At 37.6% G+C, this 21,987-nt stretch overlaps 1 protein-coding gene and 1 long non-coding RNA gene across 3 annotated transcripts; both read left to right on the top strand.

Annotated features, from left to right (window-relative positions):
* Positions 1-2,700: 2,700 nt before the first annotated feature.
* LOC117320678 (TBC1 domain family member 5-like) lies at positions 2,701-21,041 on the top strand. Its single transcript, XM_033875194.1, has 7 exons — positions 2,701-3,151; positions 3,792-3,924; positions 7,685-7,793; positions 8,831-8,920; positions 11,372-11,452; positions 19,191-19,258; positions 20,836-21,041. The coding sequence occupies exons 1-7, from the start codon at positions 3,022-3,024 to the stop codon at positions 21,026-21,028; spliced, it is 804 nt and encodes a 267-aa protein (XP_033731085.1). The 5' UTR covers positions 2,701-3,021; the 3' UTR covers positions 21,029-21,041.
* Positions 9,219-10,264, top strand: LOC117320679. Of its 2 annotated transcripts, none has more exons than XR_004531143.1 (4): positions 9,219-9,307; positions 9,391-9,542; positions 10,024-10,091; positions 10,225-10,264. It is a non-coding gene; the product is annotated as an uncharacterized LOC117320679 (long non-coding RNA). The 2 variants fall into 2 exon arrangements; XR_004531142.1 differs by having other exon boundaries at positions 10,024-10,108; positions 10,225-10,254.
* Positions 21,042-21,987: the final 946 nt, after the last annotated feature.

The following is a 21,987-nucleotide window of genomic DNA, read 5'->3' as shown; positions in this document are numbered from 1 at the left end:
GCCAAAATGGCGGTTATGTCTAATGTCGCTAGAATACGCAAGAAATATCAAAAGGAATTGGAGGAAAGTTGTAACAAACTACATTGCTGTTTTTCATGAGGATTTTATCAAATAAGATTATTATTTGTTTATTTGAAAATAATCTAACGATTATGATCTGTGACTGATGTACTGACGTTTTGTTTGTCAAAACTGTAGGCCTATATACGTCTCGTCGGACAGCGTGACTGACAGTGCGATAGCAGTTTTCTATCGGAGGTAAAATATTTGCATTTTCGATGTTACCAGGGGTCATAAAACTAATGTTTGCTAAGCCTAATTAACATCTTATAGTATATTAATAAAAAAAACTTAGGCTTTGTACATCATGGATTTTATCTCTGGTTGTACATGTAACTGTTAATAGACCGATTTGTCCTTCAGTTGATTTTTTTTTCAAAGTTTACAAGCAGCTTTACTCATTCAAAAGTATATCAATAATCTTCCACAAGCATTAAAGAAATAGGGAAAGAACTATACTCAGCTATTGGAAAGTTGTCAGCAGATAAATATGTTATACAGTACATGTTTTCTTGAATATGTTATGGAGATAAGCCGAAAACTGTACAATATGTGTGAGAGAGAACAGAATCGAGGCCCGTTAGGGCCGAGATTTGTTCTCTCTCACACATATTGTACAGTTTTCGGCTTATCTCTAACTTGAAACATAGCAACCTTTTATGTTAATATAGAACACCTTTATTTTTAATATAAACCAGATTTGTAGCCTATTGTCTATAAACTCGGTAGTTCTACCGGTGTGCGTCCAACCATATCAATGTCATTCATTACATGCCAAACAGACAAAGGTAACATATTAGGTAGTATTACCTTTACCTGTGTTATATGTGATGAATAGCATTAATAGACTGAATGCATGAAGCATGCTTTTGGAGTGCACAGTTCAGTTCTGGAAATTCATATTCACCATGTCATCCAACAGTGATACAGGGATTTTCCTCACTCAATCCAATATGTCAGGTTGTGATCCTGGACTTAGTAAGGACACAGACAGTGTTTTAAATGATGTTTTATCAATAGAAGAGATTGGAAATATGCCAAAACTTGATTTCACGCCAAAAAGTGACATGTTTCTGATATTCTGGAAAACAAAATGCAGGAAATAATGCAGGAAATGAACAAATTAGAAGAGAAACAGACAAGATTCCTAGCCCCATTACAGGAAGGTGACCTATAGGGAACAGCCAGCCAATTGAAAAAATAGATTTTTGAAACACCCCCTTTGTATAGAAAGTTGAGCCAGGGATAAAATGTCTGGCAGCCACTGATTGGCCAGTATGTTATGAAGTAAGAAAATAGATATGTAGCCTGATAGGTAACTATATATCCATAAGAAATGTTGATATAAATTTTGCTAGTCCGATTGAATTTTTTCCCAAAAGTTCACATAATATTAATTAACAGGTAAACATTTCAGATTTTTAAGAATGTTTACTGTGAAATTCACCCATTTTCAAAATGGCTACCCTTGAAAAAATTTGAGCTGAAGGACCCAACTTTTTGTTTTTGATTACTTGTTATATGAGACCCTAAACTTTTGTTATAAACCATAATTTTCATATTGAATCCAAGAATTTTAATGATACACTCCAAAACGTTAACACTAAAGTCTGTGGAAAAACAATTTGTTGGTTGGTCCCTAGAAAACGTTTTGAAGAAAGGACTGGATTTTACACTAATCATTACCTTTATACTGCAACCACAAGATTGTATGCTGCTGGGGTTGATGAGCAGCTAGTGGCCGAAAAAACTGGCCATAGATCATCAGCCATAAGGTCATATAAACGTACCTGTAATGACCAGCTAGTATGTGTAAGTTCAGTTGTGCATGGAGGTTTGAATTCTGAGTGACCTCCAAAAAAGGTGAAAGTGCTGTGTGAAAAATCAGGAGAATTCCATTGCTCCAGGTAACAGAGAACTCAGCATCAGTGCTCCAGATATGTGTTTCACGTTAAAAATCCAGGACGAATCCTTGGAACATACTCGAATTATATATGTGGATGTATTTTGTGCCAGTTGACAAATTTTCTTGGAATAATGACACTTTGTTCTAATTTATCCATTTGTTTCTATTTGATTTAATTAAACAAAAGATGACTGTGTATATTGCTTTGTGTTGTGTGTATACATGTAATGGATTATGGATACTGGTTTGGTTTGGTTTAATTCGTTCAACGTCCTATTAACAGCTAAGGTCATTTAAGGACGGCCTCCCGTGAGTGCGTATGTGTGTTTGGGAGGCTGCGGTATGTTCGTGTTAAGTCTCCTTGAAATAGGCCGGAACTTTTGCCGATTTAAAGTGCTACCTCACTGAAGCATACTGCCGAAGACACCCAGCAGCACACCCCACCTGGTCACATTATACTGACAACGGGCGAACCAGTCGTTCCACTCCAAATATGCTGAGCGCTAAGCAGGAGTAGCAACTACCATTTTTAAAGACTTTGGTATGTCTTGGCCAGGAGACAGAACCCAAAGCCTTCCTCACAGGGGCAAACGCTCAAGGATTATGGATACATTACCAGTAACCCCCCCCCCCAAGTTACCTACAACTGTCTTATATGTTACTGTCTTATAAGAGAGTCACATATAAGACAGTACAAGGTAACATATAGAACAGTTACCGGTAATTGTCCAAGACTTCCGTAGTTATAGCACAGAAAGAACAATGGATGGCATCACAGCTATGTTTTAATATAGAATAGGAATAACCAGATTAAGACATTTCATCTGATACAAATGTAACTGTCTGACTATAAAATCAAATTTTAAATTTCTTATTATATGACCTCATGCAGACCCTGACGTTTCTCAGGGCCTCTGGCCCTTTGATGAGTATCTGTCAAAATCATCACCATATGTGTGAGCTTGGTTGATTCCTAAAATCTGATCCATGAACTAGACACTCAAGTCTTCATGTTTTTTTTATTTCAGATGGAGGATTGGTAGCCAGCTGATAAAATGATAAATAGGTTACGATCAGGAAACAAACCAAAGTCACATGACCAAATGCCGACATGTGGGAAGGTGCCCCCAACCAAGGAGGATATTCTCAGTACGATGGACCAGTTTGGTGACATGGAGACAGACGGTACATCCAGAGAGAATATTTAATGGTTTATCTGTCAAATTTAATGGTTTATCTGTCAAATTTAATGGTTTATCTGTCAAATTTAATGGTTTATCTGTCAAATATCCTATACTTCTCAAGTATCACAGAAAATCGATATATTCTGTCATTCTCGTGAAATGTGTTTACCAGAGGTAATCATTCGATACATAAAAATGATTTTTGTTGTCGTATTCTGATGATGTTACAATCGACAACATGCCATTTTGAATGGGCAGATCAACACATTTAAAGCATTTTCTACAAAATGGTACCTTGTCTTTGTACGTTTAAGGTTAAAATTGATTTTCTGTAAAAGATATGATTAAATTCTTAGCAAGGATATGTACGTAAGGTCTAACTTTTGTAAGTATAACTGTTAGCCAGAATTTCACTGTTCAATGATGATGAATGTTAATGTACTAAAGTGTTCAATAATTTGTTAGTTGATAACCAAATAGTGAAGAATATTTCCTCAATCTAACTGTGTAAACCAAAGTTATGATGTTCTGTCACATCTCCATAGCTTGATGTCTCACAATGCCTAATTCTTCACAATTTAGAATGTGAAATGGTCCGAACGCTGTGTCAGGTTGTCTGAGTTATTTCTCTTGTTTTACAGACAGCAGCCCCGAGGTAATTAACGGAGACAACAACAACGTCAAACGTCTCGCCGGTAAGGACACCGACACAGGGTCATGGGACTTTGCCGACATAGAACCCTTGGGAGTCAGCAGTCTGTCCAATGCATACGGGTATGTACATAACATGTTGCTCATGTGTAAACTGAATCTGTCCCATAAAGATAAGGCACAAAGGTGAAAATACATTTGTGTCATCAACTCACTTTGTGTCATCAACTCACTTTGTGTCATCAACTCACTTTGTCTCATCAACTCACTTTGTCTCATCAACTCACTTTGTGTCATCAACTCACTTTATCTCATCAACTCACTTTGTGTCATCAACTCACTTTGTGTCATCAACTCACTTTGTGTCATCAACTCACTTTGTGTCATCAACTCACTTTGTGTCATCAACTCACTTTGTGTCATCAACTCACTTTATCTCATCAACTCACTTTTTTGTGTCATCAACTCACTTTATCTCATCAACTCACTTTGTGTCATCAACTCACTTTGTCTCATCAACTCACTTTGTGTCATCAACTCACTTTATCTCATCAACTCACTTTGTGTCATCAACTCACTTTATCTCATCAACTCACTTTGTGTCATCAACTCACTTTGTGTCATCAACTCACTTTGTGTCATCAACTCACTTTGTCTCATCAACTCACTTTGTGTCATCAACTCACTTTATCTCATCAACTCACTTTGTGTCATCAACTCACTTTGTGTCATCAACTCACTTTGTCTCATCAACTCACTTTGTCTCATCAACTCACTTTGTGTCATCAACTCACTTTGTGTCATCAACTCACTTTATCTCATCAACTCACTTTGTGTCATCAACTCACTTTGTGTCATCAACTCACTTTATCTCATCAACTCACTTTGTCTCATCAACTCACTTTGTGTCATCAACTCACTTTGTCTCATCAACTCACTTTGTCTCATCAACTCACTTTGTGTCATCAACTCACTTTGTGTCATCAACTCACTTTGTCTCATCACTTTGTGTCATCAACTCACTTTGTCTCAACTCACTTTGTCTCATCAACTCACTTTGTCTCATCAACTCACTTTGTCTCATCAACTCACTTTATCTCATCAACTCACTTTGTGTCATCAACTCACTTTGTGTCATCAACTCACTTTGTGTCATCAACTCACTTTGTGTCATCAACTCACTTTGTGTCATCAACTCACTTTGTGTCATCAACTCACTTTGTGTCATCAACTCACTTTGTCTCATCAACTCACTTTGTGTCATCAACTCACTTTGTGTCATCAACTCACTTTGTGTCATCAACTCACTTTATCTCATCAACTCACTTTGTCTCATCAACTCACTTTGTGTCATCAACTCACTTTGTGTCATCAACTCACTTTGTCTCATCAACTCACTTTGTGTCATCAACTCACTTTGTGTCATCAACTCACTTTATCTCATCAACTCACTTTGTCTCATCAACTCACTTTGTGTCATCAACTCACTTTGTGTCAACTCACTTTGTGTCATCAACTCACTTTGTGTCATCAACTCACTTTATCTCATCAACTCACTTTGTCTCATCAACTCACTTTGTGTCATCAACTCACTTTATCTCATCAACTCACTTTGTGTCATCAACTCACTTTGTGTCATCAACTCACTTTGTGTCATCAACTCACTTTGTCTCATCAACTCACTTTGTCTCATCAACTCACTTTGTGTCATCAACTCACTTTGTGTCATCAACTCACTTTATCTCATCAACTCACTTTGTGTCATCAACTCACTTTGTGTCATCAACTCACTTTGTCTCATCAACTCACTTTGTCTCATCAACTCACTTTGTGTCATCAACTCACTTTGTCTCATCAACTCACTTTGTGTCATCAACTCACTTTGTGTCATCAACTCACTTTGTGTGTCATCAACTCACTTTGTGTCATCAACTCACTTTGTGTCATCAACTCACTTTATCTCATCAACTCACTTTGTGTCATCAACTCACTTTGTGTCATCAACTCACTTTGTGTCATCAACTCACTTTGTCTCATCAACTCACTTTGTGTCATCAACTCACTTTATCTCATCAACTCACTTTGTGTCATCAACTCACTTTGTCTCATCAACTCACTTTGTCTGATCAACTCACTTTGTCTCATCAACTCACTTTGTGTCATCAACTCACTTTGTGTCATCAACTCACTTTGTGTCATCAACTCACTTTATCTCATCAACTCACTTTGTGTCATCAACTCACTTTGTGTCATCAACTCACTTTGTGTCATCAACTCACTTTGTCTCATCAACTCACTTTGTGTCATCAACTCACTTTATCTCATCAACTCACTTTGTGTCATCAACTCACTTTGTCTCATCAACTCACTTTGTCTGATCAACTCACTTTGTCTCATCAACTCACTTTGTGTCATCAACTCACTTTGTCTCATCAACTCACTTTGTCTCATCAACTCACTTTATCTCATCAACTCACTTTGTGTCATCAACTCACTTTATCTCATCAACTCACTTTGTGTCATCAACTCACTTTGTGTCATCAACTCACTTTATCTCATCAACTCACTTTGTGTCATCAACTCACTTTGTGTCATCAACTCACTTTGTGTCATCAACTCACTTTGTCTCATCAACTCACTTTGTGTCATCAACTCACTTTATCTCATCAACTCACTTTGTGTCATCAACTCACTTTGTGTCATCAACTCACATTGTGTCATCAACTCACTTTGTGTCATCAACTCACTTTGTCTCATCAACTCACTTTGTGTCATCAACTCACTTTGTGTCATCAACTCACTTTGTGTCATCAACTCACTTTGTCTCATCAACTCACTTTGCTGAAAAAACAAACTATTTTGCTACTGTTTAGATAGAGCCTGGTTTTGACAGAATATATGTAGTGTAAACTTGGTTATTTTCGCGGGGGTTTAATTTCGTGATTTCGATATCTAAACTATACGTGTTGGGTAATTTTCAACCCAACACGTATAGTTTGTACTATACGTGATAGTTCACGTGATAGTTCACGTATTTTCGCGATCGATCCACCTTCGTTTGTAGTTCGAGATTATGCAAATTGATATAAAAATGATACGTGTGGGGGAAATTTTCGTGATCAAAAGGACGTGTAAATAGCTTAAATTTCCCCCTCGCGTAAATTTCCACATTTGCAGTATTGTGTAAGAATTCAAGATTTTCACAGAAACTGCTGTAGTTTGATTTATCCCACGATTAAAGATTAGAAGGGGATACATTGTATTATAATTCGGTCATCCATCCATCTGCATCAACATTTCATGTCACATTTTCAAGCAAGCCAATGAATTCAAACTTCACATACTGCTTTCTTACTGAAAGTACTTACTCGAGATTTCTTTTCTGGTCAAAAGGTCAAAAGTCAAGGTCACTGTCACTTTAAGATATAAAATTGGCTTCTGTAAATAACTCAAGTTCAAAGTGGACCAATCGATCTCCAACTTCTCTCACCGCTTCTTTACTGAGACAGTTTGTGATAGATTATTTTTCAGATGAAAAAGTCAAAGGTCAAGGTTACTGAGAAAGTTCCAGTGGTCCAGGAGACAGAAGGGACCGATCAATCTCAAACTTCATACACTGCTTCCTAGTATTAGGACTGCTTGTTTAGGATACCTTTTTGGGACAAAAAGGACAATAATCTTTATCGTTCAGTTTTTCTCTGGGTACTCCGGCTTTCCTCCACCTCTGAAAAATGGCACGTCCTTAAATGACCCTGGCTGTTAATAGGATGTTAAATAAAATAAAGCAAATCAAATCATTCAGTGATACCTTATTTTTAACCTGTCACATTTTTTACCAATTTATGTGTCTGGTAGAAGTAATATTCTGTATTGTATTCAATAGAGTGGAGTGGGATAAACTGTTCACCAAACCTAACTACCGTCGTCTGTTACGAGGGCTGGCTATGACAGGAAACCTGAGGAGTAGCCGATTCAGAAGTATTTGTTGGAAGGTAGATATAAGTTATTTTCATGTTTATAATAGCTTGTATATTATGTCACATGTGAAGAAAAAGTGTTTCAATTAAATTAATTCCCTACTTGTGAAAACAAGGCTTCCTTCCTTCAAGTTTTAGGGTTGTTGGTCAAGGTCATGGTCAGTGTTACTATTTTTAGAAAATTCTTTGTTGACTTTCTATTAGCTTCATTCCTTGAGGGATTTCGATCAAACTTCCCCAAATTATAAAGGACCATAGAATTTTGAACAAGTTCCAGTTTTAAGGTTTTTTTGGTCAAAGTTACTTTTACATTTCTAGAAAATCTTTTTCTGTACTCTAGTGACTTCCTCTGAGGGATTTTCTTCAAATTATTTTTAGGATTATAATATCTCTGACAGGTATATATGAGTGTAGGGGTTGTTAGAAAAAGGTCACTGTTAATTTTTTTTCAATTTTAATGACAGCACTGTAGCGGCTTCATTCTTTGAAACATTTTTCATCAAACTTTACATACTAATTAAGGACCATAATATTGCCGAAAAGTTTGAGGGTTGTTAGGTCAAGGTCACCGTTACTATTTTTTCAGAAAAAAACCTTGTCAGAGCTCTAGAAGCTTCATTCCTTGAGGAATCATAATAAATTTGATCAAACTTCTAACACTTGTAAAGGGTCATAGTAGCTGGTGGGGTCCGGTAGCTTGTTATACTGACTCAAGTGAACTTTGACCTGATGATGTCACATTGATATGTGACTTTAAGCATTATGTGTGTTTTCATTTTCACATCATTTTCTGTTCATTTCTGATCAAATCCAGAAACTGTATGTAAAATATGACCTTATATATATGTTTGGTTCCGCATTGTCCTGAATAGAAAAAATTATGCAGTAAAAGGAAGTTTTCAATGGAGTGAAATCTGTTTGAAAAAAAATATGTAAAAAGAAATTAACTATTCAAAATCTACATATCCAAATTGAATGATTATTCAAGTCCTAAATTCTATTTCTTTGGTTGTGTACATCCTAATAGCTAACATTTGCCTGTAAAATTTCAGGTATTTTTAGAAGTGATACCTGAAGACATGAGCAGGTGGGTCCCGAAAATGAGAGAGTGGAGGTCCAAGTACGACGACCTCAAGAAAAAGGTAACCCTCACATAATGGTAACCGTCACATACTGGTATTGGTAGAAAAAGGTAACCGTCACATAATGGTATTGGTAGAAAAAGGTAACCCTCACATAAAGGTAACCCTCACATAACGGTAACCCTCACATAATGGTAACCCTCACATAACGGTTACCCTCACATAACGGTAACCCTCACATACTGGTATTGGTAGAAAAAGGTAACCGTCACATAATGGTATTGGTAGAAAAAGGTAACCCTCACATAACGGTAACCCTCACATAAAGGTAACCCTCACATAACGGTAACCGTCACATAAAAGTAACCCTCACATAATGGTAACCCTCACATAATGGTAACCCTCACATAATGGTAACCCTCACATAACGGTAACCCTCACATAATGGTAACCCTCACATAATGGTATTGGTAGAAAAAGGTAACCCTCACATAATGGTAACCCTCACATAATGGTATTGGTAGAAAAAGGTAACCCTCACATAACGGTAACCCTCACATAATGGTAACCGTCACATAATGGTAACCCTCACATAATGGTAACCCTCACATAACGGTAACCCTCACATAATGGTATTGGTAGAAAAAGGTAACCCTCACATAATGGTAACCCTCACATAATGGTAACCCTCACATACTGGTAACCCTCACATAATGGTATTGGTAGAAAAAGGTAACCCTCACTTAATGGTATTGGTAGAAAAAGGTAACCTTCACTTAATGGTATTGGTAGAAAAAGGTTACCCTCACATACTGGTATTGGTAGAAAAAGGTAACCTTCACTTAATGGTATTGGTAGAAAAAGGTAGCCTTCACTTAATGGTATTGGTAGAAAAAGGTAACCTTCAAATAACGGTAACCCTCACATAAAGGTGTTGGTAGAAAAAGGTAACCTTCACTTAATGGTATTGGTAGAAAATGGTAACCTTCACATAACAGTAACCCTCACATAAAGGTATTGGTAGAAAAAGGTAACCTTCACTTAATGGTATTGGTAGAAAAAGGTAACCTTCACTTAATGGTATTGGTAGAAAAAGGTAACCCTCACTTAATGGTAACCCTCACATAATGGTAACCTTCACTTAACGGTATTGGTAGAAAAAGGTAACCCTCACATAACGGTAACCCTCACATAAAGGTAACCCTCACATAACGGTAACCCTCACATAATGGTAACCCTCACATAATGGTATTGGTAGAAAAAGGTAACCTTCACTTAATGGTATTGGTAGAAAAAGGTAACCCTCACTTAATGGTAACCCTCACATAATGGTAACCTTCACTTAACGGTATTGGTAGAAAAAGGTAACCCTCACATAACGGTAACCCTCACATAATGGTAACCCTCACATAACAGTTACCCTCACATAACGGTAACCGTCACATAATGGTAACCCTCACATAATGGTAACCCTCACATAACGGTAACCCTCACATAACGGTAACCCTCACATAATGGTAACCCTCACATAATGATAACCCTCACATACTGGTAACCCTCACATACTGGTAACCCTCACATAATGGTATTGGTAGAAAAAGGTAACCCTCACTTAATGGTATTGGTAGAAAAAGGTAACCTTCACTTAATGGTATTGGTAGAAAAAGGTAACCTTCACTTAATGGTATTGGTAGAAAAAGGTAACCCTCACATACTGGTATTGGTAGAAAAAGGTAACCTTCACTTAATGGTATTGGTAGAAAAAGATAACCTTCACATAACGGTAACCCTCACATAAAGGTATTGGTAGAAAAAGGTAACCTTCACAAAACGGTAACCCTCACATAAAGGTATTGGTAGAAAAAGGTAACCTTCACTTAATGGTATTGGTAGAAAAAGGTAACCTTCACTTAATGGTATTGGTAGAAAAAGGTAACCTTCACTTAATGGTATTGGTAGAAAAAGGTAGACTTCAGTTAATGGTAACCCTCACTTAATGGTAACCCTCACTTAATGGTATTGGTAGACTTAATACAGAAGGACATGATAACCGCCAGACATTACAGTTGATGACAGAAAATTAAAGCAGAGAATTGTATTTTTGGGACAGCGTACATATTGTATCCTGTTTGTTGTTCAGCTGAAATATGGATTTGGAATGTTCATTGGAACAATAATATCGACAGAAAGTTTAAATTTCCCTTTTGTGGAAAATCTGTGTACACAACCAGACTCGTGTGTACAACAAGCTGGTGTCATTGAAAGGCCTGCATGAAGCCACGCCTTGTTTATAAGCAAACTGTCCAATGAAAAAACATTTTACTTCCTGAAGTCATGGTTTATTTGTATCTGATAATGTAAAATTGATACTATAATTGATACAATTTAATGTTTGGATACAAATAATTTGAAAGTTTTATATGGTTTAAAGATATTTTCATTAGGCATCGGTTATTTAGAGCAGGACCAATCAGAATGGAGTCTTCATCAAAGTGTTTCTTTTTATTACAGTTGATTATAAACCCTCGGAAGGCTGTGGATCACCCAGTGTCCGACTTACATGTAAACAACCCTCTATCTCAGGCTGATGAGGTAGGTCTTCAATTTTAACTTTCCTCTAAGGTAATGTCTGTCTTTTTAGCCCACCATCATCAGGTGGTGGGCTATTCAAGTCGCCCTTCGTCTGTGGTCTGTCTGTCCCTCCGTTAACAATTCTTGTTATCGCTATTTCTCAGAAAGTACTGAAGGGATCTTCCTCAAATTTCATATGTAGGTTTCCCTTGGTACTAGTTTGTGCATATTGCAATTTTGTACCGATCAGAAAACAACATGGCTGACAGTTATTAAGTTAAGTTATTAATTGTTTTGAAAGAAGAGTGAAAGAAGGAAAAAGAAGAGAAAAGATCAGTTTTTCATTTGACTGATATATCCCTATAGACCAGGTAATCCTATAGATCAGGTATTCCTATAGACCAGGTATTCCTATAGACCGGGTAATCATATAGACCAGGTATCCCTATAGATCAGGTAATCCTATAGACCAGGTAATCATATAGACCAGGTATCCCTATAGACCAGGTAATCCTATAGACCAGGTAATCCTATAGACCAGGTAATCCTATAGACCAGGTATCCCTATAGACCAGGTAATCCTATAGACCAGGTATCCCTATTGACCAGGTAATCCTAAAGACCAGGTATCCCTATAGACCAGGTAATCCTATATACCAGGTAATCCTATAGACCAGGTAATCCTATAGACCAGGTAATCCTATAGACCAGGTATCCCTATAGACCAGGTAATCCTATAGACCAGGTATCCCTATAGACCAGGTAATCATATAGACCAGGTATCCCTATAGATCAGGTATCCCTATAGACCAGGTAATCATATAGACCAGGTATCCCTATAGACCAGGTAATCCTATAGACCAGGTAATCCTATAGACCAGGTAATCCTATAGACCAGGTATCCCTATTGACCAGGTAATCCTAAAGACCAGGTATCCCTATAGACCAGGTAATCCTATAGACCAGGTAATCCTATAGACCAGGTAATCCTATAGACCAGGTATCCCTATAGACCAGGTAATCCTATAGACCAGGTAATCCTATAGACCAGGTAATCCTGTCGACGAGGTAATCCTATAGGCCAGGTATCCCTATAGACCAGGTAATCCTATAGACCAGGTAATCCTATAGACCAGGTATCCCTATAGACCAGGTAATCATATAGACCAGGTATCCCTATAGACCAGGTAATCCTATAGACCAGGTATCCCTATAGACCAGGAAATCCTATAGACCAGGTAATCCTATATACCAGGTAATCCTATAGACCAGGTATTCCTATAGACCAGGTAATCCTATAGACCAGGTAATCCTATAGACCAGGTAATCTAATAGACCAGGTAATCCTATAGACCAGGTATCCCTATAGACCAGGTAATCCTATAGACCAGGTAATCCTATATACCAGGTAATCCTATAGACCAGGTATCCCTATAGACCAGGTAATCCTATAGACCAGGTATTCCTATAGACCAGGTATCCCTATAGACCAGGTAATCCTATAGACCAGGTAATCCTATAGACCAGGTATCCCTATAGACCAGGTATCCCTATAGACCAGGTAATCCTATAGACCAGGTATCCCTATAGACCAGGTAATCCTATAGACCGGGTAATCCTATAGACCAGGTAATCCTATAGACCAGGTATCCCTATAGACCAGGTAATCCTATATACCAGGTATCCCTATAGACCAGGTATCCCTATAGACCAGGTTATCTTATATACCTGGTATCCCTATAGGCCAGGTATCTCTATAGACCAGGTATCCCTATAGACCAGGTAATCCTATATACCAGGTATCCCTATAGACCAGGTATTCCTATAGACCAGGTAATCCTATAGACCAGGTATCCCTATAGACCAGGTAATCCTATAGACCAGGTAATCATATAGACCAGGTATCCCTATAGATCAGGTAATCCTATAGACCAGGTAATCCTATAGACCAGGTATCCCTATAGACCAGGTAATCCTATAGACCAGGTAATCCTATAGACCAGGTATCCCTATAGACCAGGTAATCCTATAGACCAGGTATCCCTATTGACCAGGTAATCCTAAAGACCAGGTATCCCTATAGACCAGGTAATCCTATATACCAGGTAATCCTATAGACCAGGTAATCCTATAGACCAGGTAATCCTATATACCAGGTAATCCTATAGACCAGGTAATCCTATAGACCAGGTATCCCTATAGACCAGGTAATCCTATAGACCAGGTAATCCTATAGACCAGGTAATCCTGTCGACGAGGTAATCCTATAGGCCAGGTATCCCTATAGACCAGGTAATCCTATAGACCAGGTAATCCTATAGACCAGGTATCCCTATAGACCAGGTAATCATATAGACCAGGTATCCCTATAGACCAGGTAATCCTATAGACCAGGTATTCCTATAGATCAGGTAATCCTATAGACCAGGTAATCCTATAGACCAGGTATCCCTATAGACCAGGTAATCCTATAGACAAGGTAATCATATATACCTGGTATTTCTATAGACCAGGTAATCCTATAGACCAGGTAATCCTATAGACCAGGTATCCCTATAGGCCAGGTAATCCTATAGACCATGTATTCCAATAAACCAGGTAATCCTATAGACCAGGTATTCCTATAGACCAGGTAATCCTATAGACCAGGTAATCCTATAGACCAGGTATCCCTATAGACCAGGTAATCCTATATACCAGGTAATCCTATAGACCAGGTATTCCTATAGACCAGGTAATCCTATAGACCAGGTAATCTAATAGACCAGGTAATCCTATAGACCAGGTATCCCTATAGACCAGGTAATCCTATAGACCAGGTAATCCTATAGACCAGGTATTCTTATAGACCAGGTAATCCTATAGACCAGGTAATCCTATAGACCAGGTAATCCTATAGACCAGGTATCCCTATAGACCAGGTAATCCTATAGACCGGGTAATTTTATAGACCAGGTAATCCTATAGACCAGGTAATCCTATATACCAGGTAATCCTATAGACCAGGTAATCCTATAGACCAGGTATCCCTATAGACCAGGTAATCCTATAGACCAGGTAATCCTATAGACCAGGTAATCCTGTCGACGAGGTAATCCTATAGGCCAGGTATCCCTATAGACCAGGTAATCCTATAGACCAAGTAATCCTATAGACCAGGTAATCCTATAGACCAGGTATCCCTATAGACCAGGTAATCATATAGACCAGGTAATCCTATAGACCAGGTAATCCTATAGACCAGGTATTCCTATAGATCAGGTAATCCTATAGACCAGGTAATCCTATAGACCAGGTATCCCTATAGACCAGGTAATCCTATAGACAAGGTAATCCTATATACCAGGTATTTCTATAGACCAGGTAATCCTATAGACCAGGTATTCCTATAGACCAGGTAATCCTATAGACCAGGTAATCCTATAGACCAGATAATCCTATAGACCAGGTATCCCTATAGGCCAGGTAATCCTATAGACCATGTATTCCAATAAACCAGGTAATCCTATAGACCAGGTATTCCTATAGACCAGGTAATCCTATAGACCAGGTATCCCTATAGACCAGGTAATCCTATAGACCAGGTAATCCTATAGGCCAGGTATCCCTATAGACCAGGTATTCCTATAGACCAGGTAATCCTATAGACCAGGTATCCCTATAGACCAGGTAATCATATAGACCAGGTATCCCTATAGACCAGGTAATCCTATAGACCAGGTATTCCTATAGATCAGGTAATCCTATAGACCAGGTAATCCTATAGACCAGGTATCCCTATAGACCAGGTAATCCTATAGACAAGGTAATCCTATATACCAGGTATTTCTATAGACCAGGTAATCCTATAGACCAGGTATTCCTATAGACCAGGTAATGCTATAGACCAGGTAATCCTATAGACCAGGTATCCCTATAGACCAGGTAATCCTATAGACCAGGTAATCCTATATACCAGGTAATCCTATAGACCAGGTATTCCTATAGACCAGGTAATCCTATAGACCAGGTAATCCTATAGACCAGGTAATCTAATAGACCAGGTAATCCTATAGACCAGGTATCCCTATAGACCAGGTAATCCTATAGACCAGGTAATCCTATATACCAGGTAATCCTATAGACCAGGTAATCCTATAGACCAGGTATCCCTATAGACCAGGTAATCCTATAGACCAGGTATTCCTATAGACCAGGTATCCCTATAGACCAGGTAATCCTATAGACCAGGTATCCCTATAGACCAGGTATCCCTATAGACCAGGTAATCCTATAGACCAGGTATCCCTATAGACCAGGTAATCCTATAGACCGGGTAATCCTATAGACCAGGTAATCCTATAGACCAGGTATCCCTATAGACCAGGTAATCCTATAGACCAGGTATCCCTATAGGCCAGGTATCTCTATAGACCAGGTATCCCTATAGACCAGGTAATCCTATATACCAGGTATTTCTATAGACCAGGTAATCCTATAGACCAGGTAATCCTATAGACCAGGTAATCCTATAAACCATGTATTCCTATAGACCAGGTAATCCTATAGACCAGGTATCCCTATAGACCAGGTAATCCTATAGACCAAGTAATCCTATAGGCCAGGTAATCCTATAGACCAAGTATCCCTATAGACCAGGTATTCCTATAGACCAGGTAATCCTATAGACCAGGTAATCCTATAGACCAGGTATCCCTATAGACCAGGTATCCCTATAGACCAGGTAATCCTATAGACCAGGTATCCCTATAGACCAGGTAATCCTATAGACCGGGTAATTTTATAGACCAGGTAATCCTATAGACCAGGTAATCCTATATACCAGGTAATCCTATAGACCAGGTAATCCTATAGACCAGGTATCCCTATAGACTAGGTAATCCTATAGACCAGGTAATCCTATAGACCAGGTAATCCTGTCGACGAGGTAATCCTATAGGCCAGGTATCCCTATAGACCAGGTAATCCTATAGACCAAGTAATCCTATAGACCAGGTAATCCGATAGACCAGGTATCCCTATAGACCAGGTAATCATATAGACCAGGTAATCCTATAGACCAGGTAATCCTATAGACCAGGTATTCCTATAGATCAGGTAATCCTATAGACCAGGTAATCCTATAGACCAGGTATCCCTATAGACCAGGTAATCCTATAGACAAGGTAATCCTATATACCAGGTATTTCTATAGACCAGGTAATCCTATAGACCAGGTATTCCTATAGACCAGGTAATCCTATAGACCAGGTAATCCTATAGACCAGATAATCCTATAGACCAGGTATCCCTATAGGCCAGGTAATCCTATAGACCATGTATTCCAATAAACCAGGTAATCCTATAGACCAGGTATTCCTATAGACCAGGTAATGCTATAGACCAGGTAATCCTATAGACCAGGTATCCCTATAGACCAGGTAATCCTATAGACCAGGTAATCCTATAGGCCAGGTATCCCTATAGACCAGGTATTCCTATAGACCAGGTAATCCTATAGACCAGGTATCCCTATAGACCAGGTAATCATATAGACCAGGTATCCCTATAGACCAGGTAATCCTATAGACCAGGTATTCCTATAGATCAGGTAATCCTATAGACCAGGTAATCCTATAGACCAGGTATCCCTATAGACCAGGTAATCCTATAGACAAGGTAATCCTATATACCAGGTATTTCTATAGACCAGGTAATCCTATAGACCAGGTATTCCTATAGACCAGGTAATGCTATAGACCAGGTAATCCTATAGACCAGGTATCCCTATAGACCAGGTAATCCTATAGACCAGGTAATCCTATATACCAGGTAATCCTATAGACCAGGTATTCCTATAGACCAGGTAATCCTATAGACCAGGTAATCCTATAGACCAGGTAATCTAATAGACCAGGTAATCCTATAGACCAGGTATCCCTATAGACCAGGTAATCCTATAGACCAGGTAATCCTATATACCAGGTAATCCTATAGACCAGGTAATCCTATAGACCAGGTATCCCTATAGACCAGGTAATCCTATAGACCAGGTATTCCTATAGACCAGGTATCCCTATAGACCAGGTAATCCTATAGACCAGGTATCCCTATAGACCAGGTATCCCTATAGACCAGGTAATCCTATAGACCAGGTATCCCTATAGACCAGGTAATCCTATAGACCGGGTAATCCTATAGACCAGGTAATCCTATAGACCAGGTATCCCTATAGACCAGGTAATCCTATAGACCAGGTATCCCTATAGGCCAGGTATCTCTATAGACCAGGTATCCCTATAGACCAGGTAATCCTATATACCAGGTATTTCTATAGACCAGGTAATCCTATAGACCAGGTAATCCTATAGACCAGGTAATCCTATAAACCATGTATTCCTATAGACCAGGTAATCCTATAGACCAGGTATCCCTATAGACCAGGTAATCCTATAGACCAAGTAATCCTATAGGCCAGGTAATCCTATAGACCAAGTATCCCTATAGACCAGGTATTCCTATAGACCAGGTAATCCTATAGACCAGGTAATCCTATAGACCAGGTATCCCTATAGACCAGGTAATCCTATAAACCATGTAATCCTATAGACCAGGTATCCCTATAGACCAGGTAATCCTATAGACCAGGTATTCCTATAGACCAGGTAATCCTATAGACCAGGTATTCCTATATACCAGGTATTTCTATAGACCAGGTAATCCTATAGACCAGGTAATCCTATAGACCAGGTAATCCTATAGACCAGGTATTCCTATAGACCAGGTAATCCTATAGACCAGGTATCCCTATAGACCAGGTAATCCTATAAACCAGGTATCCCTATAGGCCAGGTAATCCTATAGACCAGGTAATCCTATAGACCAGGTATTCCTATATACCAGGTACTTCTATAGACCAGGTAATCCTATAGACCAGGTATCCCTATAGACCAGGTAATCCTATATACCAGGTAATCCTATAGACAAGGTAATCCTATAGACCAGGTAATCCTATAGACCAGGTAATCCTATAAATCATGTATTCATATAGACCAGGTAATCCTATAGACAAGGTAATCCTATAGACCAGGTAATCCTGTCGACGAGGTAATCCTATATACCAGGTACTTCTATAGACCAGGTTATCCTATAGACCAGGTAATCATATAGACCAGGTAATCCTATAGACCAGGTATCCCTATAGACCAGGTATCCCTATAGACCAGGTAATCCTATAGACCAGATAATCCTATATACCAGGTAATCCTATAGACCAGGTAATCCTGTAGACCAGATATTCCTATAGATCAGGTAATCCTATAGACCAGGTAATCATATAGATCAGGTAATCCTATAGACTAGGTAATCCTATAAACCATGTATTCCTATAAACCAGGTAATCCTATAGACCAGGTATTCCTATAGACCAGGTAATCCTTTAGACCAGGTAATCCTATAGACCAGGTAATCCTATAGACCAGGTATTCCTATAGACCAGGTAATCCTTTAGACAAGGTATTTTGCTTTTATCAAATACACTTATTTATTGCAAATTATACAAAATTATATTAGTTTTGTTATTGAACAATTTTGTTTCTGTCAATGGTGAGTGACTTAATGGTTGGGAATGAGTAAGTCTGGTCAACATGGAGATTAAAATAAGCTCTGCTTAAAGTCAAATTCTGTGAAATCTGTAATGTTCATGGCCATACTATAGTCAAAAGGGACATTGAAACTGACAAAACAAATATATATTCTGTGGATGTTTGTTTATTTCCAGAGTCCTTGGAACCAGTTTTTCTTGGACAATGAGCTGAGATTGACCATTAAACAGGATGTGATTCGCACGTAAGTTTACAAAAATGTGTCGTAATGAAAATGAAAAATTGTTCAAAATAATTGCTGTTTTAATGATTTAATTTCTGTTAATTAAAGCCACATACTCCCAAATAACCTAAAATTCTAGTTGCACACATGTATTTTGGCAATCCAAGATGCTCATTAACGCTCTCCTTACATAAAAAACACCATTGGACTTGACGCTTGACTGGGGGAAGCCTTGCAATATCAATGTACAAAATAACTTGCCGCGTTTATTTTTATGGCGAGATTTGTCACGAAGCCGAGAACAAGGCTACAAAAACGTAAACTACACACATGGCCATTGTTTACATATCGAGTATATGTGAACTTGACGAATAGTGCTTTCATTTGAACATATTTGCAAAATATTCTCGTAATAACTGTTCATTATAAGCAAACATACAACTAAATACTTATTTCAAAATATATAGCACTATGTATACAACAATTACATTGTGGGATTAATTTGCATAGAAACTTGGTCCGTCAGACCCAGTTATTATTTTTGGGAATTTCCCCTATACTTTCATAAATACACATTTTCCTCCAGTTTTTTATTTGCGATAATTTGTTAGGTATATATTAAGTCTGAAAACTGTAAAGGGGTCAAAATGTAAACATATACCATATTTTTTTTGGGAGTATGCAGCTTTAAAATTTGTCATTTTTGTACCCGACTTAAGTAAATTCACAGGATTTAAATGTCCAGCAGCACAATTTAAATCTATAGCTCTAACTTTATCAGAAAAGGAATGAATTTTTTGCTGCCTAACTGTTTAGTCATCCACTATTGAGAACTATATCTAACTTATTAAAATCTGTCCCGAAATATAGAATGTATTATACAGTAAATATTTCTATACAAAAGGCTATATCAGAGCTGTTATCAAACTGTCACTAGCAATAACTTTATTGGTTGTGTTAGATAACCTTTTATATAGCTATCCCTACCAACCTGAGGAATATGTTTCATAATACTTATATGTCTATATTTGTCAGGTAGCCAGAAGGCCATTGGTATATAAAAAGTGCTTAAATGTAAACTTGAATTACATAATTATCTGACAATTAATTTGATTTCAAATAACATTTTCTTATCTAATAAATATGCATATTTAAGTGATTGTTGTGGAAAAATAGTTAGTAACCAATTAGACAAATTAGACAAAGATACTATTTGTTGTTTGTTCATTAGGCTATTAATAGATCGGAATGGATACTAACAATATTCACTTCATCATGTGTGTCACCTACATTGCCTCCTGACTCCGTGTTGTGCTATTTTAAAATGTCTTCTAATTTCTATTAAAACCATACTCATTGCTTGTTCCATGCTTTGATACCAATGTGATTGAAGAGAAAATCCACAATGAAAAAAAAAAAAAAAATGTCTTTCTAATGTCAGTTTGGCATTGTAACTGATATCTATACATGTATTAATTCGTACTTTTCAGTTTTTGAATTGTTCCATAGTGTTACCAAACCTGAGAAACACATGCTTGCAGAACTGAGTGTAATAAAAATGACATATTTATTAACAAAGACCTTCTCCATTCGTACAGCTATCCAAGGATTGCTTTCTTTCAGTCCAATCAAGTGAGAAACCTCATGGTGGATGTTCTTTTCATCTATGCAAAGATTAACACTGATCTTTCCTACCGACAGGTGATCCCACGGATGTTGTATAGTGTTGCTCTTTCTCTCAGAGTTTTTCTCTCATTCCTTTTTCATTCATTTGTAGCAAAAGACTTTTGAATTTTGTTTCAAAAATTAAGATAAAAGGAATTTTGCATTTAAAAAAAAAAAATCAATAATTTCAGATTTTTTTTTACAGAAATTTGCCAAAAAAACCCCCAAAAAACTTCCACTTACAACATTTTAATAAAGAAAACTAGCTGTCAGAAATGAGCGTTAACAGAGATATCGGTATATGTTGCTGCCGTATTTGGAGTTGGCAATGAGACAGCCTCATTGGAGAGCTTTTTATTTCCAAATTTCTTTTTTTTTTTATTATGTATAGATGCTCAAAATATCAATTTTTAACAAAATTCAAAAGAAGCTTCATTGTCCATACTTTATTTCATCATTAAACTATTATTGATCTGTTATAGATTTAGACACTTGTGTATGTTTTGTGGAGTTTTTAACAATATCACAGTGAGGACCATACATGTAACGATACAAGTATCAATTCTACATTATCATACAGAAATGAAATAATGATTGTAATGTAATATGTGATCATTCTTTGATTTAATCCTGATCAAATTTAATAACAATTGTAATATATATTCTTGTCAGTTGATCAAATTTTAATGCAACACATTCAAATATGAATACTCTATAAAAACATACATTGGTATACACTGCATGATGGTGTTACTGTATATGTGTAGTGTCAATGTACATGTATGGTGTCACTCAGATATTGTACATGTATGGTGTCACTCAGATATTGTACGTGTATGGTGTCACTCAGATATTGTACGTGTATGGTGTCACTCAGATATTGTACGTGTATGGTGTCACTCAGATATTGTACGTGTATGGTGTCACTCAGATATTGTACGTGTATGGTGTCACTCAGATATTGTACATGTATGGTGTTACTCAGATATTGTACATGTATGGTGTCACTCAGATATTGTACATGTATGGTGTCACTCAGATAATGTACGTGTATGGTGTCACTGTATATGTGTAGTGTCAATGTA

This window comes from Pecten maximus, unplaced genomic scaffold (assembly GCF_902652985.1).
Source record: "Pecten maximus unplaced genomic scaffold, xPecMax1.1, whole genome shotgun sequence".
Taxonomy (NCBI): Eukaryota; Metazoa; Mollusca; class Bivalvia; order Pectinida; family Pectinidae; genus Pecten; species Pecten maximus.
Note: the sequence above shows the minus strand (reverse complement) of the source record. Positions and strands in the feature narration are given on the sequence as shown.

Coding starts and splice junctions, on each gene's coding strand:
- LOC117320678 (XM_033875194.1), top strand. CDS start 3,022: ATGATAAATAGGTTACGATCAGGAAACAAACCAAAGTCACATGACCAA. Junction 3,152..3,791: donor TGGTGACATGGAGACAGACG/GTACATCCAGAG, acceptor CTTGTTTTACAG/ACAGCAGCCCCGAGGTAATT. Junction 11,453..19,190: donor CTCTATCTCAGGCTGATGAG/GTAGGTCTTCAA, acceptor GTTTATTTCCAG/AGTCCTTGGAACCAGTTTTT.